At 40.6% G+C, this 16,535-nt stretch overlaps 4 protein-coding genes across 4 annotated transcripts; 2 read left to right on the forward strand and 2 right to left on the reverse strand.

Annotated features, from left to right (window-relative positions):
• Positions 1-148: 148 nt before the first annotated feature.
• On the reverse strand, positions 149-3,433 carry wfikkn1 (WAP, follistatin/kazal, immunoglobulin, kunitz and netrin domain containing 1). Its single transcript, XM_049719313.1, has 2 exons — positions 2,884-3,433; positions 149-2,244 (listed from the first exon to the last, which is right to left on the reverse strand). Exons 1-2 carry the CDS (start codon positions 3,151-3,153, stop codon positions 727-729), a joined length of 1,788 nt encoding a protein of 595 aa, XP_049575270.1. The 5' UTR covers positions 3,154-3,433; the 3' UTR covers positions 149-726.
• Positions 3,434-4,286: 853 nt separating this feature from the next.
• Positions 4,287-7,943, reverse strand: LOC125968344 (ras-related protein Rab-40C). The gene is made up of 6 exons (XM_049719307.2): positions 7,336-7,943; positions 7,194-7,254; positions 7,052-7,112; positions 6,576-6,653; positions 6,097-6,319; positions 4,287-5,996 (listed from the first exon to the last, which is right to left on the reverse strand). The coding sequence occupies exons 1-6, from the start codon at positions 7,487-7,489 to the stop codon at positions 5,692-5,694; spliced, it is 882 nt and encodes a 293-aa protein (XP_049575264.1). The 5' UTR covers positions 7,490-7,943; the 3' UTR covers positions 4,287-5,691.
• Positions 7,944-8,037: 94 nt separating this feature from the next.
• Positions 8,038-10,770, forward strand: zp3c (zona pellucida glycoprotein 3c). The gene is made up of 8 exons (XM_049719305.2): positions 8,038-8,740; positions 8,821-8,927; positions 9,420-9,523; positions 9,779-9,956; positions 10,022-10,139; positions 10,222-10,310; positions 10,388-10,458; positions 10,576-10,770. Exons 1-8 carry the CDS (start codon positions 8,192-8,194, stop codon positions 10,731-10,733), a joined length of 1,374 nt encoding a protein of 457 aa, XP_049575262.1. The 5' UTR covers positions 8,038-8,191; the 3' UTR covers positions 10,734-10,770.
• Positions 10,771-12,746: 1,976 nt separating this feature from the next.
• On the forward strand, positions 12,747-15,340 carry calhm1b (calcium homeostasis modulator 1b). The gene is made up of 3 exons (XM_049719306.2): positions 12,747-12,867; positions 13,305-13,892; positions 14,562-15,340. The coding sequence occupies exons 2-3, from the start codon at positions 13,347-13,349 to the stop codon at positions 15,069-15,071; spliced, it is 1,056 nt and encodes a 351-aa protein (XP_049575263.1). The 5' UTR covers positions 12,747-12,867; positions 13,305-13,346; the 3' UTR covers positions 15,072-15,340.
• Positions 15,341-16,535: the final 1,195 nt, after the last annotated feature.

The raw sequence follows: 16,535 nt of genomic DNA on the forward strand, positions 1-16,535 counted from the left end.
GATTTAGCTCATTTTTGCTTTTCTCATTGTATAAGCATTGGTCATTTAGCAAAAACAAAGGTTCGAATCACTTGTTGAGAGGTTTATAGGTGATATTGTGCACATTAGACATACATACATTAGTAAAAGATCACTCAAAATATCTATATTCAAGATTCAAGAGTTTTTTATTCGCCATGTTTGAGCGTGCCAAACAAGGAATTTGACTTCGGTAAATCACAGCCTCTGTTCAACATTTGGTGACTAACAACAACACTCAGGACATGTGAAGAACGAAAGATATTCTCAAACACCCCCTGATCTTAAACTCCCAAGAGGGCAAGGAAAAACTCAAAACTCCAGCTAGGGGAAATGAGAAACCTTGAGAAGAGAATATATCTATATATATAATATATCTATATATAAAGACAATTTAAGTGACGTTATGCAAAACAGTACAAGTTAGACAATATAAAGATATTTTTCTGACAGCTCTAAAAGAAATAATCATGAATGCTATCATACAAACTGCATGTGAAGGTAACAAGGACTAATCGACTTTGACTACTGAAATAATAAAACACAAAATAAGACCTCACAACACACTTCAAATATAGTTTAAGTAGCGCTAGACGCCATGAGTGCTCCTGTATAATTTTTGTTGGGCTGACATCCACTTGGGTGATAAATGTTTCACAGTGCCATTTGTTCCTCCAGCCATCTGTGCAATAGCAAGTCTCTGCAGTTTTACGATGTCCGGCAGGTCTTTTTAACCACGACCTCGCGGAGCTTTTTAAGTCTGCGATCGGTTATCGCTCTGACGTAACTGTCTGACTGGATGATGGCCATGCCGTCCTCCACCACCCCCATTACCAGCAGAGGGTTGTCCTCCACGGTGATGTTTGGGCAAGGACAAGTCCAGTCTATCTTGTCAATGGTCACCTCAAGGTGCTTGGTGTTGAAGAAAGTCAAGCCCATCTTTTCATCTCTGAGAACCTCTTCCAGGCTAAAGCGGGCCAATCCCGAATCCAGATCCTCAACGAGCTCGGTCAGCCGGCCCACAATGGCAAAGTCACTGCGACATAAACTGGGCACCAATTTTCCCTTAACCCGACACGTCTTGCAAGGTTTTCTTTTGGGCGTTGGGCAGTTTGCCTCACACTCCTTTTTGGTGCCAAAGCTGTTAGCATTCCCATGGCAGCCACCGTAGGCGAACGCTTGGCAGTGTTTCATGACAGAATTCCAAGCCCAACGCACTTCCCAAGTTTTGCAAGGGCCCTGGACTGAAGGTAGGGAGCATATCCCCATCCCCTCTCTCTGACAGGAGGCTTTGCATTCCTCATAGGTCTCAAATCGGTTGCGGCTATCCTCGCAGCCGCCGTTGCTGAAGGCCACGCAGGAGCCCAGCTTGTTGTCATAGTACCAATCCACATGGCGCTCACCGCTGCATACTCTCAAGTCCACTTCAGCCAGGCAGTCTGCCGGTGAGAAGGGTCTCCCCATGGGCATCTCTGGATCCTCGGAGAAGTCGTCATCAGACCGACGTATGACTGAGAGAGGGTAGTCTGCACGGAGAACCCCAGCGGAATTGCGTGCAACGCAAGTGTAGATGCCCGTGTCCCACACCTGAGCGTTGTAGATGACGAGCTGTCCGATGTTGGTGATCACCACGTTGCCGTACATTTGATCCGGCCTCATGACGAGCCTTTCGCGCCGCTCGCTTTGTTTCTCCCAGGTGACGTCGGGTCTGGGGATGCCAATGACATCACAGTGGAAGCTGACCGTGCCTCCAACATAGATGGACTGGTGGTGAGGGTTGGAGTACAGCGTGGGTGGCATCGGGTCCTCCTGAGAAGACGTTGGGGTGGGATAAGCAGTCGTGTCCTGAGGCAGCGGACTCGTGTGGGGTCCTGCCAGGTAGAATCGGCAGGTAACCACAGTAAGTGTCACCCCGCGGATGCAGGCCTCCGCATCCATGTAGCAGCGGTTGAAATACGTGAGGCCATCTGACGCGCATGTAAAGTTGGGCTCTTTCTCGCATCGGTCCTGACACTTGCAGATGGGCTGGCCGTCCCAGATGTCACAGGTGGCTCCCTGCTGGCTGCAGATAAATCCATCGCAGGTTGCCGTGGAGCCCAGGGCGGCGTCCCCTTTCCCTCCTCCAAGACCATCGGGTTGGACAGTGGTGCCATCGGAGAACCGTGCGGCTACACAACTGTTGAGGCCACACACGTTGGTGCAGCACTTCTCAAAGTCAGCACAGTCCTGCTCATACAATACAAAGCACAGAATACTAATTGACCGAGGTGGAAAAAATACTGACACTAAGAGAAAAAAAATTATGTAAAGAGGAAAACAAGTACTGAAATGTGTGTTCACAAAAGTAAACAAAAAGGCTTATTATCAGCTTTGGCAAACTGGGACATGCAATTAAACAAAAAAATAAATATGACAAAACATAATTTGCGAATGCCACAAGCTTTTAGGCAAAACCCAACAATGTCAAACAATTTTCCTAAAATTAGGCTGTGGATGGCAAGTATCTTGTGTCTCCGAATTTGTTGAAATTTCGTTGTATCCTGGTCCATGCTGTGTCTTATGAGTCAACAAGATCCCAGTAAATCAATCAACCATCAATCTGTTTGTGTGATTTGTATAGTCATCTCTAAAGGTTTTTGATCCAATTTTCAAAAAATTGTTTATATATACCTTTTAAAATATTGTTCATAAAAGTAACCAGAAAAATAATTCACAAAATGTATAGATATGTACCTGAAGTACAGTATGCAGTGAGAATACTTGTACACGTGTATTTTCATATACAGCCTCTCGGCTATATATATATATTTTTTTTTTTTTTAAACAAATAACATTGGTTAGGCTATAAAGTATAAATTACCTCACCTCATCAATGTTGCATTCTCTCTCGCAGGTGCTTTGTGCATCAACCCAGAGATTTGTGTTGATTTTATTGGGACAAAGTCCTTCATGTTCCACTATGGGTGCTGACACAGTCGCACCCAGAGGAAGTCTGAATAATTGGCAAAGCAGAAGTGTTCGCAAAAACACATCAATCCATCCCAGTTCTTGTCTCCTGGAGTTGCGTGTATGACGCCAAATTCTATTTTTCTTGGCGCATCTACAATCCAAAAGCGGTCGGTGGGTTTTATACATTGTTGCTCCTTTTTGGTCTTCGTCCTTTGATGATTAATTCCATACCTCATTTAGGTCAGGATAAGGAAGTAGGTTCTTGGAGCCTTTCAGGAGAGGTCTGGTTTATGCGTCAACAATGTGCAAGTCAGTCGTTTTGCTGTGCGTAAAGACTATCCAACCAAGCTACGCGCGCCACGAAACTTCTAAAGCTACTCCAGCAATACCTTGCGTAAATGTATTTCGATTCCAAGTCTTGATTTGTTTCCTTATAGAAAAAAAAAAATGCGTGTCAGTAGACAAAGTTTCGATTTCACACAGCCGAGAATTAAGCGATTGAAAAGCGCACAATGAGAAAGAAAGACGCAACATCAGCCTTTCAGAGAGTGAAAAGAGAGGGGGGGAAAGGGCAGTCCCCTCAGGCCGCCCCCAGGCCGTCCGGTTTCTCAAACTTTTATGAAGCACTGCCATGCGCTCAGCAACTGCACAAACATTGTAAAAACATCAAAGAAAACAAGCTGTGCCAACAACCGTGCGTACGGACATAAACATCCCCGTGAGAAGTCTAACGTTAAAAGTGTCCAGACACAATTTATTGCGGCGGCGTCTGCAAACAGCCAATCAACTTTTTGATCACTCAAGTGGAACTTTCAGCTTATATGGCACGTTGTGCGGTTAATACAACTATTGTGCAATAAAGTTTGGAAACATTGACAATTGATGGCAATGTGGAATGAATCTTGCAAGATGTGCATCAACCTTTGCATGTTAGGAATTCCAGTTAAATACAACGTTATTAAAAATGCCATTTGTTAAAAAATACGTGCCTTCCTATGCGTCCAGACTTCAGGGACATCCTTTGCATTGTCCTGATTCCGCTGCGAGACGCTGAGAAGCTGCCCCCCAAATCTTTTCATTAGCAGTGACCCCGTAACCTTCGGTTGACTTTTGACCGCTGCATTCATTTCCCGGTTATCCAAAAGTGGCCAAGACAAAGCTAATCAATTCAACACCCCCTCTGGGTTTGAAGGTTCCTCAGCACCGCTGGCCCCTCAACACACAAAGGAAAGCAAACATATTCCCACAATGACCTTGATAAATGTTTGAATAAAGATGGTGCAAAAAACATGGCAAATGATACACAGGGAAACAAAGACAGCTTTTAACCTTTTATTTGTCAAGGGAGTCTAAGTTTTCAACGCAGCCGGATGAGAAGGGGAATCATTAGTTCTCATCCAAGTCTTTACAACACAGCTACGTTAACAACATCAACAGATTGTGCTTTAGTTTAGTTGGTCAATTAAGTCCAATGCACTGGTGTCAGTACAGCGCAGAGATACATTTAAAAAAGAGGCCGCAGTGGAAAATGTGCACAATTTTAATTCCTATCATATCACCACACATTAAAGTATTATTGGGAAGGTAACATCATGACTGAATTCAAATGATATATCGACATTTATGCAGATTACAAAGTCGCTTGTAGAAAAGTTGTGATGAAGCATTTTGTGCTCTTACTGAGCTTTGGCTGTAAACTTGACATCTTACACCTTTTGTCAATTCTTTGACTGGTTACAAAGTGAAGGGTGCTAAATGTCACCGGTAACCGTGCACTGCTTGTCATGTGCCTACTTTCAAAGAGGCTGAAAGAAGGTCAAATAAGCAAATACTTGAGGCAGCGATAAAACATTCCACTGGTCCTCCATGGCCACAAAAAGGTAGCAGGTTACTGAAATCTTTACATTCATAAATACACAGCATGTTTACTAAAAATCTAAATGCAAAAAAAAAAAAAAATTACAATTTTACGATAAGAACAAAGATAGTAAAACTATCACAGTAAAAAACCTGTACATTTAGCTTGTACTTTTCCTCATCAGCACCACATAATTTCTAAAATTTTTAATGTAAAATATAATTTCACTTAATGGGCTAAAAGGCCAAAACAAAACATCCAATAAAGGATGAAACAGAAGCAGCAGATCAGGACAGAGAAAACGACATTACAAAACCGAAACAGAGCAATGCTGGTTTTAGAGGGCAACTTTGCTCAACTCTGTGCAAACAGTTTATTGACCGCACCTTCCCCTGATATAAAAACGAAAGGAGTCACATTTCAAATGCAACGAAGCGTTAACCACAGATTTGAAAAAAATAAAATAAATTAGACGAGTCTCCCTAAGGTCCCAACAAGTACTTATGGCTGACACATTAATTAATACAAATTTAATTTTAAATATAAGGCTAAACAAATAAAAAAATTCAAATAAACTAAACTGAAGACCCCTTCCTTTTGTAGTGTCGGACGGTGAGTCACAATCCACAACTTAACTATCGGTTCAATGTTTTGTTCAACTCGATCTTCTTTAATAAAAGTGGGGACAAAACAACCTCCAAAAATGGCACCAGCAAGTGCATTAAAAAAAACAATAGAAACTCACCGGAACAGGCCAAAGTCAGTTCAAGGTAGCATAACATTTTTGTCTAGGTAGCTTATTTCCAATTGCTGTGGCCTCTTGGAGCAGCGACACCCAAATACACAGGCTTCAGTACACGCTTTCACTACGATATCTTACAGTTGCCCTTGGATGATGAGGACGGAGAGGTTTTCGGCGAACTCTGTGCGGGCCTGAAGGACTTGGAGCGCTTGATACTGTTGGCCTTGCTTCCAGCACTCGTGACGCCCGCGGCGGCACTGTTGGCGACCGAGTAGGAGCGCCCGTGCATCATGACCGCATTCATGCCGTTAGCCATGGAGAATGACTTGAGGTGGGATTTAATGGCCACGGGAAGAGGCAACTTGTCGATAAGGTGCACGGGCGTGCAGGAGACGATGGAACGGCAGCACAGATCTTGGAGGCTAAAAACTGCAGTAAAATTGTGAGTATGAATTTTATTCTCTGGTTATGTGTGCAATTAAATGCTTAAACTAATTGCGCAATATGTTTTCAAAAGCAATGAGTTCACCTCTGTTGGGCCTCCAGAACTTCTCCATCCCGTGCCTCATCAGCACGATGCGTGAGAGTTCGGTGAAAGACTCGATGACATTGAAGTTGCACAGAGGGCTGACCTCAAAGAAAGTCATGCTGTTTTTCTCGGCATAAGCCCTTGCTTGCTCTGTTGGAACCTGCCGCTTGAAAGCCAAGTGAAGTCGGTTGCCAACCAAAATCCTGGGCACACCTGGGGCATGCTGAAAGATGTAAAAAAAAAGTGGTTATTTATTTATTTTCCTATACTGTGTAAAAATTGTGACATGCAATACAATACAATTTTATTTCTATAGCACATTTTACTACAGCTGCAGCTGTAGAGCTCCTAGTTGCAAAACAGCAATTTTAGCAAAAAGTACTTAATCACTGAAAAGTTGGACATGCACATTATCTTTTCTCTCTAACTTTTTGGGAGTTAAGTTTCGAGTTGACAATTTCTTCGACTAAAATGCTGACCTCATCAATTTCTCGAATCCAGCGGTCAATGCCATCGAATGACCAGCTATTAGTGATGTCATAAACAAGGAGGATGCCCTGTAGGATAAAAATCTTTATGAGTACAGGTACACATGCGGACAAAATTGTTGGTACTCCTCTGGTGATGAAAGACAAACACTGATTGCTAAAAAAAGTTAAAACTGTTAATAAAAATAATAAGTTCTCCAAAATGCACCTAGTGAAAATGATGTATTGTTTTGTTTCTGTGGTCAAACATTTACAATATTAAAAAAAAAAAAAGACATGAACAAAAACAATGGACCACAAAAACTAAATAAGCATGTTTTTGATGGCCCAATTATCATTACATTTTTAAATTATTTTTGACTGTTTCAAGTTATTTTAGTAATCATTGTGGGTTTTTAATTGGGTTATAATTGTGTCCAAGTGTTTAATAGTTATTGGCAACACAACAAATAATCAGTAGTGCTCACCTGTGCTCCTCTTGAATAAGATCTGAAGATGGTGCAAAATCTGCCCTGACCAGATGTATCCCTGAAAGAGAACCACATAAAGTAAGCTATTGTTTTTCCAACCTCTAGATATTTGGTAGCCATCACTCCAACTTGCATTTACCATAACTCTAATTTCACTCTTCTTCCATCCAGCAGTATTGTAGTTGTCTTGTAATCTATTCCTAAAATGTCACATAATTCAAATCACTTGATGTTAACCAGTTTGACGCATTTTAAAATATAAACGCACAAGAGCAACTCACCACTGCTGTAGGCAAAGGGAGACTCGACCGAGCCGTCCTGTAAACTGTCCAAAATTTCTCCCTTCCCGACGTCACTGTCTCCCACCAAGAGAAATTTAAGGAGATAGTCGTAACTCTTGACAGGACTACTCTGGCTGCCCATCATCCCACGCATTGAGGCCGGGGCTCCCGGCGAGCTGGTGAAGCTCCGCCACGCTTTTGCTAGTTATGGCAAGGGACAATCAGGCGGCCCCAACAAGTAACCAGAACTACCCGTTTCTTAGCGCTTGCAAGATACACTGTGATAATTGCACGCGCAAATATATTACCATTTGATCGAACTCGGGAAATTATACAAAATTAGTAATACGCACTACCACACACACCGACGTCGAGGCGTCAAGGTTTACCAAAACATTAGCTTAGCCACAGTAGCTGCCTTTTTAGCAAAAACGCCTGCTCCAACCTTTACCAGATTTAGATCACAGAAAGTCTAAAGTTGTCTCCAAATACAAAGCAATATGCTTAAGCCTGTGGAACATTATATTAACTTGACAGATGGCAAGTTAGAGAATGAAGCACTTAAGCGCGCACGGCTTCCGTAAGGACCCTGTTGGATTTTTCCGGGTATGACGTCATCGAAACGCAACGTCCTCATTATAAAATAGAAATGTAAAATCCTCTTTACAAAACAAACATCTTAAATTGTCTAAAAGAATTCAGGATGGTTCATCATAATCATTTTTAAATTTGTTCAACCCACATGGCTTTGAAAAACATAAATACCTCTCATTGATTGCGCTCTTAGCTAATTCACTCCAGGTGACAAACTGATCAGTAGAGGTAAGCGCAGCAGAAGAATTAAGGTGCTCAGAAAATGGGGTTGATACCGATGTGGATTTTCTTACTTCTCATTTACTTTGCCAACTGTAATCCACTGGAAAGTGTGCCAGAATATGAAGATGCAGAATTAGAATGGGAGAGTTTGTATCCAGAGCTGGAGAGCGAGATGGATAAAGTTCCTCCAGGCCTTGTACCCAGATCATCCATGTTTCCTGACAGATTGCCCAAGACTAAATCCTCACCACCTGTCATGTCTTCATGGTATAGAATTGTCTCTTTCTCAAAGGATCCAAAAGAGCTATTTATTCCAGAAAAAGGTGTTAGACCTCTCCCGGACTCGGTCAAGGAAATGCTGCTTGCACCACCTCCCACTGTTGCCTCAATTGGTGGAGCAGCCAAATCTAAGCTTGTTGAGGTCTTGTGCCACATTGACCGCATGTACGTGAAAGTAAGCAAGGAGCTTTTCTCAACAAGAGATGCATTCAAAGACTTGAAACTTGGCAAGTGTCCTGTAAATGAAGGCACTTCGGAGCATTATTTCCTTCTGTACCTTCTGAATGCTGACTGTGGATTCAAGAGAGAGGTTGGATTATGTCAAGTTTATTTTATTTTATTGCATTGTTTTGCCATTTGCCACATCTTGTAAAAATGTCTGTGTCCTAGAGTACTGATGACCATTTGTTCATTAGTATTGTACTCCACTACAAGCCAACTACTCCAGTTGTTCGAGAGATGCCATTTGATGTCCTCTTGCAGTGCAAATACCCAAGGTAAAAACTCTTTATATTTTTCCATTCATAATGCTAATTGGGATTATTGCATTGTTTTTCAGCAATCTTAAAACTGAGAGCTAGAGCTATGAATATCACCAAACAAATATTTGGATCTGGCAATTTGGCCTTTGAAAATACTGCGGTATTCAAAAAGGGTCAGTGAAATTAATGAAACTATGCTTTTAAAAAAAATTACTTGGCAAACTCCAATGTTGATTATCATTGAGCTTTCGTCACCCTTTGAAAAATAATTGAAGAATCAATCCTTGACTTCTAATTTCAAAACTAATAATCTTTCAATTTCTTGTGTATTATGTAATAATGTGATGAAATGATTTGGTTTCACCGTCATAACGACCCTCTGAGGGAAGTAGTAACTAGAAAGTGGCTCACGAAAAAAATGAGTCTGACACTCCTAGCGTCATTACAACACGCTAATCTACTATTTAAAACATTCCATTAAAGTGGAATATTTTTTTCCTGTTGCAGGCATTTTCACTCATTCAATCCTGGTATCTTTATCAAATTGAGAAGGGGCACGGTTTACAAACCACTCCGGTCAAAACATGCTTACGTCATCACTCCACAAGATGGTATGATTTTTCAAAAAGTATTCCATGTTGCCAAGATTATCTGGTATGACAAATGTTTACATTGCTTCAAGGCATTTTTTACATATTGCTAGAAATTAGTTATTCCTTTTCAAATGATTGTGCAACCACTAGTTTTGTCACTTTGCATTGATAAATTGACTTAACTTAAAAACTGCATTCATAATACAAGATAAATAAGTGGTAAATTTGTAATTTACACGATTCTTTACCAATTCACCCTTCTTGAATTATCAGCTTCAGGAAATGAAGTTGTTGGTGATAAAACGTTTATCCTGGGGCAACCAATGTACTTTGTGGTGAAGCGAGCAGACGACGCTTCTTCCGACCAGAGGCTCTACATCAGCAAGTGTTTTATGACTCCTCTCCAAGATCCTTACTCTGAACCAAAATATACAGTTATTGACAACCAAGGGTAAAATTTAACTCGGTCAAAAGCAATATGTCACAGTTCATCACTAATTTTTTCCATTTTTTCAGTTGTATGATTGATAGTATGGTGACAAAACAGTCTGCATTTCTCAAGGGCCCCTTAAACATTCAAAAATTCTCAGTGAGTGCCTTCATTTTCAAAGACACGGCTGTTTCTTCATCATCGGTATGCTCAGTGCAATGCACTACAAACTAGATAACGTGGGATATATCTGTTGCACTAAACGCTTTAAAAAATGTATTTTCAGCAACTCTATCTGCATTGTGAATTCTCCATGAGTGATCCAACACCAACGTCAAGTTTAAAGGCTTGCAATTATCATCGAGCAACCAAAAAGTGAGTCAACTGTCACAAACTAGATTATATCAGTTATAAAAGCGCTCTTGGTTAGTGAAATAATCTCTGTTGTTTAGATGGAAAGAGTTGCATGGCAATGACAGCGTGTGTACCTGCTGTGAATCCACCTGCTTGCCACTATCGAAAGGTGCAGTTTACTTAAACCATTTTTTTTTTTCTGTCATGAAGCATAAGCAAATGTCGTGAAAAATATATGGAACAGAAGATTTAATGCAACCATCTGACTGTATTATCTTTGCAACAGCGTCTGTCAACATGGTCTCAAGTCCGTCTTGGAAGGTCAGCTTCAAAGATAAGGATGGAAAGCCGGACTTTGAACTACAGCCGAAATCTGCATTCTGGGGAGCCTCCAGCTTTGAGGACATGACTGAACACAGTGACTTCCTTAGCTATTGGGAGTAATTATTAAATGTCTTGTAAATAAAACCACCTCACCTCATCTGTGTTGTGCTGCATTCAATATCTACCTATGTGAAACGATTATTATTATCGATACAGTTTAGTGCATGAATCAAGTACAGTAGTATCTGTATTTCTTAGCATCGTATACTTAAATGTATGCATGTTTTTGTAGGTGCACCAATTCACCACAAGAGGGTGAAAGAGATTCACAGTTTTGAAAAGACCCGATGCGGCAGGGACGGTCCACATGGCAGAGCATTGTATAGATCAGGGGTTTTCAACTGGTTTTGGCTAAGGGACCCACATTATAACTAAGAAGCAACGCTTAGACCACTGCTTTGGCGGAATATTTTATTTTGTGCCAAAGAAGGATAGACTTATACAGGCTGTTTATTTGCCTCGGCTACATTTGACATAATTTGGATGGCTAAATGATTAACAAAACTAGCTGGAAAATGAATAAAATCTAAATAATAAATCAAATTCACTTTTACAAATGTTACCATTATTTTCCATTTCCAATTTCGCGGACCACCTGCTGTACCACTACAGACCACTAAAAGGCAGCAGACCACCTGTTGACAATCGCATCTATGAAAAGTTAGCAGAGTTGACTTTTCAAATAGGCTCCAAGCATGTCATCATCTGCATCAGGAGACACCCAGTGGCACTTATTTTGAATTTTATTCTCCACTCGGTTTAATTTGACCCCAGACATCCTGCTCTGGAAGCAGGTCAGCAACCTGCTTGTTCAAAAGTGCACACTCAGACATGCACAAATGAAGCAGGGTCAACAAGACAAAGACCTCATTGTCATCTACAATCTGAATATCCACAGTTCTCTTTTGCTTGTCATCTTGTCATAAATTGGCAGATGAAATTGTCTTGCTCCTTGGAGTTGTCTCTTGGACACTCGAGTAGGCCAAATGTGACCACAAACAGAAGTCCCTTTCTTTGCATGTCCGGCCCTGCTTGCAAATCACACGTGACACAGTTTTTACTTATTCTTCACAAAGTGCACCATTTACTTAAGTCAATCTATTTTCTGTACAGCTTATTCTGACTTTGGGCAAAAGGTCAAACACAGGGCTAATATATAAAACTGCCAAATTAGGTGAATGGTGATGAGAGGGTGTCATACTATTTCCACAGCAAGGCAGTGACTCAAAGAAAGAGAGGAAAAATCTGACTTACTAAATCTGATGTAAATCTTAAAGTATGTGCACCTCCAAGACGCATTTCCTCATCTCACACCTTTCTAGTAATACTGTCGAAATAGTTTTGATGTAGGTAACAAGACTTAACTTAAGCAGCCTCGGAACTTGGGTGCTATTTTAGATTGAACTTAAACTTTGATAATGACTTATTTCCTGTGACTCTTTCCTGTTTAAGATGTACAAAAAAAAAACACAGCAACATCTTAGTGTAAAGTGATCTACCGCATATACAGTGGGCCGACATATCAATGAGCCGATCTCAAAGTGTAAATAACTGATCTGAAAGATTACACGCAAGGCCACAGGGCAAGACACGATCCAAAAAGGATGTGGGTATGTAAAAATCCCCCCTTTGCCTTCTATTTGACTGTTGATTTGAAATCCTAAGACTGCTTTTGTGCAATGTGTTTTTGGACAATTTCAAACAATGCTTATTTGTATTTGCAGGAAGCTAAGCCTTGTCTATTCTGTGTAAATAATCGTTCTCTCTTGGCCATCGACCACATTTTTTCAAACAAAGCCACAGACATTTGAATGCTTTGTGAACATTTTTGCATGTCTCAGTTGCTCTGAATCCTTGACACATACACAATAGACTACCATTAACAACATAAGAAGAAATAATTAAACTCTCAAGTTGCTGTGTAAGTGTGTGATGAGAAATATTGTCTTTTTTTCAAGTCATACAATATGTGGTGAAGGAGAATCTTTTGTGACGTCACCATCAGCCCAGGTGCTTGCGAGGGGCGGGACCGAACGACCAACAATGTGGTGGACTGAACAATCCCACAGAAGGTTTGAGAAGCACTGTTCCATCAGTCTGAGACACAACGTGTAAACAGACCAAAAGGATTGCAAATGACTTCAAATGGGCAATTAAATGTGTGCGATTTCCATCTCTTCCAACTTTAAAGCAAGTAAGTGCTGCTATTTGCGTTCATTTTGTGCTCAAAATGGATCCACTTAAAGCCTATTTTCCGTAGTCTGTCTCACATTGAGCCTGAAAAACATAGGGCGAGGCTTTCCAGGCCAAACCCCATCAAGTGTTGATGATTTTATCATTGCTTAATAGCGCTTAAGGCTGAATATAACTGTAGGCTGTGTCTGCTCAATTTTTACTGTTCAATTTCAACTCAACTGTAACAGATTTTAGACAATTATCACCAAAAAAGAATGGATCACTAACATTTAGAATTACAATAAACTTGCAGCAAAGCCATCACGATCGCCATAGAACTTGTGTTTATAACCTATTAAGGAGTTCATAAGACAGCTCTTATGACTAATGAGTAATGTCCTTTTTTTTTTTGTATCACCCATTTTTAAGAGAACTGTTTACATCCTCATTTCACAGATTGTATCAATTTGGAGCTGAGGCCTCAATATACACGCAAAGATGGATAAATTGCGTATGATGTTCCAGTTCCTTCAATCCAACCAGGAATCCTTTATGAATGGTATCTGTGGTATCATGGCCCTAGCCAGTGCACAAATGTACTCTGCCTTCGAGTTCAGCTGCCCGTGTATTCCGGAATACAACTACAGCTATGGGATCGGGCTTCTGATCATCCCACCTCTTTGGTTTTTCTTATTAGGATTTGTATTGAACAATAATGTGTCTGTGCTAGCAGAAGAATGGAGACGACCTACAGGAGAGAGAACGAAAGACCCGTCAATCCTTCGCTATATGTTCTGTTCAATCGCACAGAGATCTCTGATAGCGCCCGTCGTTTGGGTGTCAGTGACTCTCATGGATGGCAAGAGCTTCCTCTGTGCTTTCAGCATTAATTTGGATATTGACAAGTTTGGGAATTTTAGTTTCATCAAGGGGATGTCCGAGGCAGAGAGGATAAAACTGCTGGCAAAGATTCCATGTAAAGACTTGTTTGAGTATCAGGAAGTGAGAGTAGCGGCATCCCGATACATCAAGTGCATATCACAGGTGTGCAGATCTTTTTTTTTCTTTTCTTCATAATTTTATGAATGCTGTTAACATGAAGGCTCATTTTTTTCTTTATCTTAGGGGTCTCTCGTAAGACAAACTATTACTGCCTTAAATATTATTTTTCCGCATATTATCCTTTTATTTTATTTATTTACTTTTTTAAATTTTATTTCCTTTTATTATTCATTTACTTTATATATTTATACATTTTATTTTTTAACATCATGAGCTGATATTGGCCATCCAAGATAATGTTTCAAGGTTGTTGGCCCAAAGTTGGAAACATTTTCATTAAGTTTATATGATAACTAAAAAAAAAAATCTTGTTTCAGATAATTTGTTATAAAAACCGAAGTTTAGTTCTTTCAAGACAAGCCTCCATTTTATTATTCATGTAACTGAGGCGGCCTCTTTCCATCTATCCAAAACACCCACTCTGTTTTTCTTTTTTTTGTGCTTTGATGCCCTGAAGGGAATGTTATGGTTTTAAAAGAAAGATAGAAACACATTTTAATGGGTCTGCATAAGATGATGATTCTATCATGAGCAGTTATGAATCATTCTCATTATCAGAAGCATTAAGATGCCAACTGGATGACAGCTCTTTACATACTTTGGATAACGTGAAGACTCAACATTTGACTAATGCAAGTGTGTTTCCCACAGGCTTGCGGCTGGATGTTTTTACTCACGATGACCTTCACGGCATTCCTCATTCGTGCTATTCGACCTTGCTTTACTCAGGCTGCTTTCCTCAAAACCAAATACTGGTCTCATTATATCGACATTGAGCGTAAGATGTTTGATGAGACCTGTAAAGAGCATGCCAAGAGCTTTGCCAAGGTTTGCATCTATCAGTACTTTGAAAATATTAGTGGAGAGATGCGCAACTTGCATCATCACTCCAGCAAGAATGACAGCGACGATGAAGATGATGATAAGAGAAGGAACGAGGAAGACAAGCTCTTGGGTATAAGGGTCCAGGATGACATGAATAAAGCTTTGTACAACTGGCACACTTGCAAACCAGCTCTTGCACTGAGAAAAGAGCAAGTAAATGGCCAAAACAATGACATACTGCATCAAGAAGGCAGTGGAGCAGCAAATGGCTTCGCAAATGGACACACCCATAATGTGGAAAAAAAGGAATGGGCGGTGTATTACAGTAAAGTCTGACCTCAAAGGGACAAAGGACTACATGCTTGAAATGCCTTTGGTTTCCAGAGAGTATCAGAATTAAGTTCATATGTAGTGACTTAATTTGCAGTATCTTAACAGCCTCGTGTAATATTTTGTTCATACTTAATGCAAGCCAATGGAAAAGCAATGTACACAGTGTGTGTGTGTGTGCGTGTGTGTGTGTGTGCGTGCGTGTGTGTGCGTGTGTAAAAATTAAACTTACTTATTGTGTACAATGACATGCATGTAGAGCATAGCACATTAAAAATGACGAACATATTGTTAAATAAATAACTGTCAGCATCAATCATAACTGATTATCTGGTGTGTGTTTTTGTGGTATAGCACATTTTGTACGTTGAGCAAATGTACGTAATCTTGTCAGTGTGGGTAGGTAGAGTTTATAAATTTGGCATACATGTGATGCATTACATACAGAGATATTACAATTACTATACTCATAAAATGTTTAAAAGTATAGTCCTACTAAGTAAATTATGCTTTAAGTATTAGCAAAACTATCAGGTCTTACAAACAACAACTACAGTTCTAGGGGAACAAAACATTATGCCTGTCAAAAAAAGCTTCTGAATTAATTAATAGTTTATCAATTAATCAATAATAACACTTAAAAGTATTTGCTCGAAGGAGAGGGCCCACCGTAAAAAGTCCTGTGAGAACAGGACTGAGCTGTGCATGTTGAAATGGGGGCATGTAAACAAAAATCTGAGGGCAGCTAATGCTCCAATGGCACCACATTTGCAGCCAGGCAAATATGTGATTTATGCAAACGAAATGCTTCTTGCCATTCACCTGCTGCTTGAACATAAGGTCAGCATTTGCATCTGTCTATCGCCCTTATGTTCTTATTTAGTCAGGCAACTGCTTGAGCTCTAAAGGAATTCATCATGTGTTATGAACTGATCAGCAATGCACAGCAGTTTGTAGGCGCCCTAAGACGTCAGCATGAACAACAATGCTTTTAGCGTGTAGTATGCGCTGGGTGGACCGACCATCCAGCTGTTCCTCTGCAATGACATTACCAACAGAGAAGGACAGGGAGGAGGGAGCTGAATGAAAATGGCTTGGTTGGATCCCATTGTTGTCCCTCCCTCCCTCCCTCTTGGGGATTAGTGGAGCAACACTCCCCTTGACCGTCTGACAGCTCGCCCACTATCCCAGCAGCTGTTCTCCCCCTCAGAGGACTGGCACCAAGGGTGGCTGCCGGTGTGGGGGGTTGCTACTAAGCGTGTCTTTGTCCAGCTTGCGATTTCGCTATCAGAGGTTATTCTCTCTCACGTTGACACCTTCATGCATTGCTGACTTTGTTTGTCCTCTGCGACAATGATTGCTTGTATGCTCACCAGCCACAACGTTAAGGAGAGCCTGTGCATTAGTCTTATTCGAGAGTAGCAAACTATTTTGAAAGAGCTCTCGGCATGATGTAGAGCACACTAAAAG

This window comes from Syngnathus scovelli, chromosome 5, assembly GCF_024217435.2.
Source record: "Syngnathus scovelli strain Florida chromosome 5, RoL_Ssco_1.2, whole genome shotgun sequence".
Taxonomy (NCBI): domain Eukaryota; kingdom Metazoa; phylum Chordata; class Actinopteri; order Syngnathiformes; family Syngnathidae; genus Syngnathus; species Syngnathus scovelli.

Bases quoted from the DNA above. Each gene is read 5' to 3' on its own strand.
- wfikkn1 (XM_049719313.1), bottom strand. From the start codon at position 3,153: ATGTATAAAACCCACCGACCGCTTTTGGATTGTAGATGCGCCAAGAAA. The intron at 2,245-2,883 runs GTGAGGTAATTT...TTGTATGAGCAG, and splicing joins GAGAATGCAACATTGATGAG to GACTGTGCTGACTTTGAGAA.
- LOC125968344 (XM_049719307.2), bottom strand. From the start codon at position 7,489: ATGCGTGGGATGATGGGCAGCCAGAGTAGTCCTGTCAAGAGTTACGAC. The intron at 7,113-7,193 runs GTAAATGCAAGT...GTTCTCTTTCAG, and splicing joins AGAGTGAAATTAGAGTTATG to GGATACATCTGGTCAGGGCA. The intron at 6,654-7,051 runs GTGAGCACTACT...TTTATCCTACAG, and splicing joins CTTATTCAAGAGGAGCACAG to GGCATCCTCCTTGTTTATGA.
- zp3c (XM_049719305.2), top strand. From the start codon at position 8,192: ATGGGGTTGATACCGATGTGGATTTTCTTACTTCTCATTTACTTTGCC. The intron at 8,741-8,820 runs GTTGGATTATGT...TCTGTGTCCTAG, and splicing joins ACTGTGGATTCAAGAGAGAG to AGTACTGATGACCATTTGTT. The intron at 9,957-10,021 runs GTAAAATTTAAC...CCATTTTTTCAG, and splicing joins ACAGTTATTGACAACCAAGG to TTGTATGATTGATAGTATGG.
- calhm1b (XM_049719306.2), top strand. From the start codon at position 13,347: ATGGATAAATTGCGTATGATGTTCCAGTTCCTTCAATCCAACCAGGAA. The intron at 13,893-14,561 runs GTGTGCAGATCT...TGTTTCCCACAG, and splicing joins ACATCAAGTGCATATCACAG to GCTTGCGGCTGGATGTTTTT.